The sequence below is a fragment of the Tyto alba genome, unplaced genomic scaffold, assembly GCF_018691265.1.
Source record: "Tyto alba isolate M040663 unplaced genomic scaffold, T.alba_DEE_v4.0 Super-Scaffold_6, whole genome shotgun sequence".
In the NCBI taxonomy this organism is placed as follows: domain Eukaryota; kingdom Metazoa; phylum Chordata; class Aves; order Strigiformes; family Tytonidae; genus Tyto; species Tyto alba.
Genome location: NW_024881327.1, coordinates 13,114,221 through 13,122,486, shown reverse-complemented (window position 1 = coordinate 13,122,486; position 8,266 = coordinate 13,114,221). Strand labels below are relative to the sequence as shown.

The 8,266-nt window shown below is 39.1% G+C and overlaps 1 protein-coding gene across 2 annotated transcripts in view; it reads right to left on the bottom strand.

Annotated features, from left to right (window-relative positions):
* Positions 1–2,488: 2,488 nt before the first annotated feature.
* Positions 2,489–8,266, bottom strand: part of SMARCAD1 (SWI/SNF-related, matrix-associated actin-dependent regulator of chromatin, subfamily a, containing DEAD/H box 1) — a 44,531-nt gene continuing 38,753 nt past the window's right edge. For both annotated transcript variants that reach the window (XM_042808073.1, XM_042808074.1), the window contains exons 18-24: positions 7,963–8,080; positions 7,580–7,701; positions 6,242–6,430; positions 5,260–5,378; positions 4,122–4,304; positions 3,324–3,433; positions 2,489–3,033 (exon numbers count right to left, since the gene is read on the bottom strand). In XM_042808073.1, coding sequence (XP_042664007.1) covers positions 2,972–3,033; positions 3,324–3,433; positions 4,122–4,304; positions 5,260–5,378; positions 6,242–6,430; positions 7,580–7,701; positions 7,963–8,080 — 903 coding nt within the window. In that variant the 3' untranslated portion in view covers positions 2,489–2,971. The remainder of the gene's footprint in view (positions 3,034–3,323; positions 3,434–4,121; positions 4,305–5,259; positions 5,379–6,241; positions 6,431–7,579; positions 7,702–7,962; positions 8,081–8,266) is intronic.

The window sequence follows — 8,266 nt, the reverse complement described above, 5'->3', positions numbered from 1 at the left end:
TTTCCTCAGTCTCTTGAAGCTTATGCTGTCCCATTCAAAAAAACACTCCCCAAAACCCCCCAAACCAACAGAACAACAACAAAAAACCCCCAATAACAAAAACAAACAAAACCCCCACCCAAAACAATAAAGAAACCTGACCAAATCAAAAAGCAGCTGCCCAGCTGAGCTGGTGCCCATACCAGCACCAGTTCTCCCTAAGCACACCAGCTGCTAAAACTGAGCAGTTCAGTATCTCTTCCAGTAAGTAGGAGACACAAATTGGGGGGGTGGGGGTGGTTGTAGGGGTATAAACAACGTTTAGAACAAATGAATGAACAGTTCTTTCTTCTGGCACTGGGGAGAACAGGTAGGTGGAAATCCTGACAGATGTAGATGGAAGTGGTTTACACAAACTCAAGGGGAGACAATTGCTTGCAAGAGGGCTCCACTGTGTGGTGTAAGCACACAAACCACAACAAAATTGAGCAATCCTCTGGGCTGAAAATGGCCACTGTTGGGAAAAAAGTATTTCCCTTCACACTTGCTTTTCCCTCCCACTGTAACTATTATTTCATTGAATCATATGAACGACAGAAACCAACCACTAGCAGTTCAGGTTAAACCAGGTATTGGCAGAACTGAAAGCAAGGTCCAATCTTTTGCTCATACCAATACGGTATCTCCACCTGCTTTGCATTTCCTTGCACGCTTTGTTCTAGTACTTCACAGACTTCAACTTCTTTGGCTCCCACACTCTTCTTCAGCAACAGACTTCAGATAGGGGGGGTTTTTGGGGTGGTGTTCCCTGCCCCACCCCTGCCCTTCTTTTACCCCCTGTACATCTTTCCCAACCAGAGACAGAATCACAGAATGGTTGAGGCTGAAGGGACATCTGGAAGTCATCTGGTCCAAATCCCCTGCTCACGCAGGGCCACCCAGTCAGCTGCCCAGGACTGTGCCCAGACAGCTTCTGAGTATCTACAAGAACCATGACTCTACAATCTTTTAAGACGCACAATTAAAGAGGGTAGAAACAGTTACAATAAGCAAAAAAAAAAAAAAAAAAAAAGGCAGAAACTTACAAGCTTCATAGAACTTAAAGACAGTTATTGATCCCAAGGATCTAGGGATGAGATTGTTTAAGGAGCAACCACAGCTCAGTCAGATTATGGACACATACCAAACCAAACCACCACACAAAGCACACTACAGGTCAGGCATTTCGTTTCATTTCACATTTGAAGCAAACAGGTGAGAACATGCAAACACAATGGGCTAAGAGCTGGGTTAGGATCATGCTCAACAGAAAGACAACCTATTTAACTGCAGCATTAAACATGTGCGGTTGGCTGTTAAAGCCCATTATTTAATCTACAAAACAGGTGGAATTAAAGCAGCACAGTAGACAAGCTGATTCTTACCCTTTTCCCTTCCCATATAATAAAGTACTTCACCCTGTTTCAGCTGTGCGTTTTGGAACATGCAGCACAGCCACAGATTTACAGTAAAAGCCAAGTAATGTTTAGTTCAAACTCTGAAAACATTTTAAAAGCTTTAATTTTCTATCCATTTTGTACTTGCAGTAATCATGCACAGTTGGAAAAAATACCCACAGCCGTAACTGAGCCAAAAAAAAAAAAAGATGCCCCACTCACAGACCACCTCACTAGCAGTATCTGAAGACAGGCTGAAATACTAAGCAACCATGGACTCAAGCTCCTCTTCCCTACTCTTCATACAAACCCGTTTAATTTCCTTCAGAAGATGCAACAGGTGTCTTCTGACTGTGATAACCACATATGTAAAAGTGGCAGCTATCAACCCCATATTGCAAACCAGAGTGAATTCTAGGACACAATCCTCCAAGAGATTCAGCCTGTCACAGATTTGCTGAGCCCTTCACAGACCATAGAGCAGCTGAGGCTTTAATAGGAGTCAGGGGCAATATGAACTTCCCCATACTTTGCTTTTCCCCAGCTTCTAAAATAGCAGCTGTCTGCATCGTACGTACTCCAAGTTCAAAAGACCAAATTTCAGTCTTTTCATCTGTCCAGGGAAATGGACATCCTCCTCTCCTACGTCCCCAAATCACATCCTTGTCAGCAGATTATAAACTTCAGGTGGAGGCATGCCTCATCACTGATACCACTGAAGCTCTCTTCATTTCACTGAGATGAATTAAAAATTCACCGAAACTTCAACCAAGAAAGCAAGTATATAGGGCACTTCACTGGCAGAACACAGATGGGATATCTACTCCAAGGACTGACAAAATAATTGCAAGCTGGATGGAAAGTTCCATTTGGCAGGAATTCTGGTTTTACAATCAATGTTATAACACAACTCCAATTAGAGTATAATGAAACATTAGTAATTAACTACTGCTGCATAAAGCCATGTCAGTTCAAAAGGAACGTTTCAGCTAGTTTGTAAAGCTGCCTATTTGATTTATAACATGCAAGTTATCACCCCCTCCCCCCACAAATAACCACAAAAATGAAAACAATTTGTTAATCTATGGAATTTTATTTGAACAAGTTGATACAAAACCAGTACGGTACATTAAATGAACCAGAACAAGCAGAAACAAACTTGAGCATTGTCAAATAAGGCACATATAAAAAAAATCTACACGCGTAATCCAGTGAAACAGACATTTTATATATATATATATTTGGAGGTAGAAATAATTACAAAAATACTGACAAATCTTAAGCAGTAGCAGATTTGTTAAAACAATTACTACTTAGGTCCCTGTTTTGAAAAGTGATCTGTATAATAATGTTTATTCAGCATTTGATGTTGGCACGTTTGGCCCATTTATGTTTTTAAGCATCAAAAGAATGCTATCGGTGTTAAAAATTTTCAGTACCATGAGGAATACAAGGGAACTACAAAAAGTTTGTAAAACTCATGGTCATCAGTAATTTAAGAGTCCTTGGGGTCCAACATCACCTTTCTTCCTTGAATTCCACAACATATTTACATTTTAGAGACCTAATGAAGCTTTTAATAGTGTGGCTATATCTGCTGGAATGGTTCCTTCTTCTCCTGAGGAATGAAAACAAGCATTAGTATAGCTCAAAATACTTCACATAAACAGAATTCTAGATCCCCAAAACCGTACAAAATCTTCTATTTGTAGGAGTCTGTCCTTTATTTGTGGGTCAGACTCAGGGGCACTTTCTGTCAAACTGAACAACATCTTTCTAGTTTATTTAACTTTTAAAATAAAATAATAAAAAGGCTTCTCTGCATCAATCAAGAATGTTGTTTTGTCAGAATACACTGCAGCAACCTGAATTCACTTACATGGACATCGTTATGTGCAAGAGACTTACCTGAATCTGCTGCAGTCATATCTTGTTCTAACTTCAATTTCTGCTGGCTGATTTTGAGCATGGATTCTTCAATAGTCCCCTTACTGATTAGCTTTATGACTTTTACTTCTCTGAAAACCACAGAACAGGATAAATCCATTTCTACAGTTACTTTGGATTAGTGTAAAATGGAAGGATGATATGCCTTTGCTCAGTTGGTAGTGGTTTAAAACAAGAAGGAGGAAATGAACAAACGGGCAATACAAAGAGCTTCTAGTTTTTCTGTCTGGACCAAGTGTGCCACAAGACTTTTTTCCTGCACTCCCAGCCCCTGCAAAGTCTGGACAGTCACAAAAATCTCCATTAATAGAAACAAATCCCCCCTCATCCCAAACTACAGTTGAAATACCAATTATTAGATGCATTCCATTGCTCACGTTAGCTTATTCTGATGGAGGACTCTAAAACAGTCCATGGTTTCACTCTTTATGATACAGTGGCACTTTAGAGCTTACAAGTCTCCTGAAGAGACCAATCAGCTTCACTAAACAGTCCCAAAGACTTCAGATCTGCTTTGAAATACCTCCCAGCACTACAAATTTGAGAGTTATAGAGAAATGGAAAAAAGAGGAGAATCTCAGTGAGGTTTGTTCTGGCAGCAACATGCGCTAAGACAATTACAAGCTCCCACACAACCCAGAGCTGGTTTACACAAGTCTCTGCTTAAAATGGAACTCTAATCATAAAATATTGTCCTGCTAGTCTCCTTTGAGAGCTTGCCTCTAAGAAAAGCCAAGCATCATAACTAAAAAGTCTTACCTTGTCTGACCTACTCTATGACATCGGTCTTCTGCTTGCTTATCATTGTATGGGTTGCAATCAATGTCATGAAGAATAACAACATTTGCTGAGGTCAGATTAATTCCCAAGCCACCAGCTTTGGTTGACAGGAGGAATACAAATATACCCATATCTGTATTGAACTGATCAATTAGATGTATCCTGCAGAACACAAGAAAACACACATCAGGCCTTGGAGAAAACACCGCACTGGCTCCAGAGTTGAAAACATAAATTAGGATGATCTTTTGAAAGGGAGGACAGTGGCATTGCAAAGCAGTTGAAAAGTACTGGTGTTACGCAGAAGTAAAAGGGTACCAACAGTCCTTAGCAGTGACCAGAGAACAGAGTGACAGATCAATAGCAAAGAATGAAGAGAGGCTTGGAAAAAGATTTTAGATGATCATAGAGTACAAAGAGCAAGTTGAAGGACGAGGGAAGACTTAAGTACATGAAACCAATTGGTGGGTGTGTCAGGGTGAGGCAGGAGAAGGAGGAATTTCACTTCATGACTGTCTTCTATACTAATTGCATGTACAAGGGAAGTAACAGACTTCAACTGTAAGTGGGAAGCAATACCACAGCAAGAATTACAGTTTTTTGAAACTAAGGGAAGAGCATCTAAAAAAATTAAAAAAAAAAAAGTCATGAAACAGGAAACAGCAGAAAACCAGCACAGCTCAAGTGCCAGAAAAGCATTGCAACATTTTCAGCTGTGAAGGACAAAGTAAATGATTAATGGTTTGTCCTGGAGAAATGAAGGGATTTATCTGCCTATTGTAACAGAGATACACTATACTTTTTCAAGTAACATCTACACAAGAACTTCTGCTACGGCATGCTGACACACAAGGAAATCAAACAAACCATTAACTGTTTAAGACACAAGTCTTCCATTTCAATAGCTGAGACTGTAAACCAACTGTCTAAAACACACCTTTCAGCCTCACCCTTACTAAGGTGATCTGAAATCCAGTATGAAACCCCTTCTATAGTCAATGTCCAGTGACCAGAGTTCTATACATTGGAAAACAAAGGTAAGATTTTTAAGACACCTCCCCCCCTTCATGCACACATCCATTTTTTCTCTCTCATCTTCAGCCAACAAGTAACATACCTATCAGAAATCTGTGTTTTTCCATCCAACCTAATATATCTATGTTGCCAATGTTTTAGGAAAACTTCCAAAATATCCAACATCATAGTAAACTGGCTAAACAATACAACTCTGTCACCCTGGAAATGACAAAGCAAAACAAAAGTTTTAAAACATTACAATTACGGATAACGAACAACACAAATATTTTACCGGTGTAAATATGTGATTTTACTTTGACTGAAACCCTATTTTCCAAACTAAAAGACTAAACTGAAGTTCATCAAGTCAATATTTCTGGTGCATTAACCAACCTTTAGTCAGTGCAATAATTTTAGTTACTTTGCACTCAGGTGACTCAAGCAACCTCGAAAACACGTCAAATGCATAAATGACAGATCTACACCATCTATATATATAATGAAATATTTTCATTGAAAACTTAAAGAGAAGCTATATTCCACATAATACAGAGCAGCAGCACTCTTTCGTCTGAAATAATTGAAGAGATGCACGGCACACACTTGTGCAAATTCAGGCTACTCTGAAGTATTTTGGTACATCCTTATTTGTAAAATAAGCCCGTTTGAATCTGTGACTCAAAGCAGTGACTTCTTGTCTTTATATTGGCTTAACACATACATGACTATTTTAACATAATACAGTCTTACTCAGTTGCCAAAAGGTCAAAGTTCATGACCTGTGAAAATGAGTCTAGTCCTCTGTATATTGAGAAAGTAGTGTTAACTTGGGATGAATATTCTGAAACTTAGAAAAAAAGAAAAGCTTGCTTCAGCTGCCTCTGAACATGTGTAGGCAGGACTGCACATTAAAAGCTGCAATGCTGCTTTGCAATACTGCACATGAACTAAATCACACTGTAATACCCCACAGAAAAGCAACTGGGTTGCATATACATCCAGCAGACATTAATTTAACCAGTCATTTAGAGCCACCCTTTAGAGGGACAGGAAAAGATGTTTCACCTATCTGTAGTACCAACCTTCTCTTTAAGGTCAGAGAGAATGCGTTCCAGTGCTCTAAACTTTCCAGAATCCAAGATCTGATCCATGTCTAACTTGAAGTCACTGACGTGAGAATATTGCTTACAAAGCAAATGTAGCTCAAAATCTGTCATTACTGTCATATCTTCAAAGATAAGGTCAGGGTTAGCATCACAATGTGTGGGCTCCTGTTAGCAAAAACGAAGGAAAAGAATGCAATATACAGTCTCGCCAGACAGACGAGAGAAAACACACACACACACCACACAAGAACATCCAAAATTTCTGAAAGAACGAAGCAGGACAACTAGACATGGACAAATGCCAGAGTGAGGCTCATGCAAGCAACAAAAGATGAACTCTGCAACCCCAGGTTTAGAGTAGAGGATCATTACTTTGCAATTTAGCTTTTACAAGAACTTGTACTACCAAAAACTAGAAGTATATGCTCAACCTCCATAGCATTTACCTAGTTCCCATCAAGCCCTATGACCTTTTACCCCTGTATCAGACCTCTTCCCCTGAAGACACATTCCCTAAAAGGGAGGTCCAATCCTTGGATAGATGGTAGAAGACATGGGAAGCCCAGCCCAAGATGTAGGGTGGGTAGAGGGATGTCATGCCTGGAAGAAAGAGGAAAAGAAAAGCCACATCTGGAGAGTACGGTGGTATGAGTAGGAATAAAAAGGGACAAAAATCCTTCATAAACCAATGGGTCACTTCTTCCCTTCCCCACAACCTTGACTGGCTTTATGTTAGAACAAAGCTGTAGATATTCAAAGCCAACTGCAACTTTCTTAGAGCACCTGCTGCACAATCAGATTTTTTTTTTTTGCATACTTTAGAAAGAAGTAACAATTTTCCCCAAACTCCACAGGCATTAAACCCAGCCAAATTACAAAAAAAAAAAAAAAAAAATCATCTTAAACAGTTCAATACTTCCCTATTTTAGTTCCGTACAGCCTAGGTTTCTTGCTACTCAGAAAATACTAGTGAACTCAAGTGCCCACTGAAGATTTTTTTCCTAAGTACTTTGGTTTTAAATTTTGGGGTGGAGGGAAGAGGTGTTAAGGGGGAGATAACAAAAAGCAGATCACTGCAGTCCCACAACTGTTCGCTCCATTCTAATATCTGATACAAAAATCAGTGTTAAACACATACAGAGCTTGATTAGAGCACTGGATAGATGCAGGGTAATAAAAAGCAGCAACAATGAATTAGGTTTTGCAAAGACACACTTTTGACCAGAAGACTGACAATACAAAAAAAAAAAATCTATTTAAGAGTTGCATTTAAAATTCTGAGAAATTGACTGCTTCTCAATCTCATCACCTTACCTTGAGCATAAGCATGGACATTGTTCTGAGCTTGTCAGTTGTGAAATACTGACGATGTAAGAGAGGGTGATTAGCCATTTTTCTAAGTTGCATCATTACATTTCCCATATCAGAGTTTTTCTCTGTAAACAAAGAAATTAAGTATATTCACAAGTAGTACGTAAATGCCTGTCTGACACATCTTCATCTCTCAGGACAACTTTATTTGTAAGAATTGAATCTGACATTTCACCTATTACCTGAACTTAGGACAAATGCATAGAAGGGATATAGTCAGTTTTTGAGTATTAGACATTTCTACAAAGCAGTGGCTTTGTAGTCAACATTTGACATACGTCTAGGTGTGAAAAAAATCCAGAGAAAGGAAATGAGACCTCACATACCATTACTGTTAATAGTTTTCTTGAGCTTGTTTAAGAGATCACAGTATAGTTGTTCCTGTTTCTCAGACATGGCACACAACTCAATGAGATCTTTTTTGGGAGGTAGTTGTTTAAGGACCTGACAACATAAAAACATACCAGGTAAAAACTTTACTGTACTTAAGTCAGTAATTCTGTACTATCTTACAAGCCTGCCTTTAAGCTACTCTAAGCTACTCTATAAAAAATTCTCCCCACCCCAGCTCATTGGCTGCAGCTTCACTGAGTCAGCAGTTCAACTTGTTCAGAACTTTATTTGGATTAT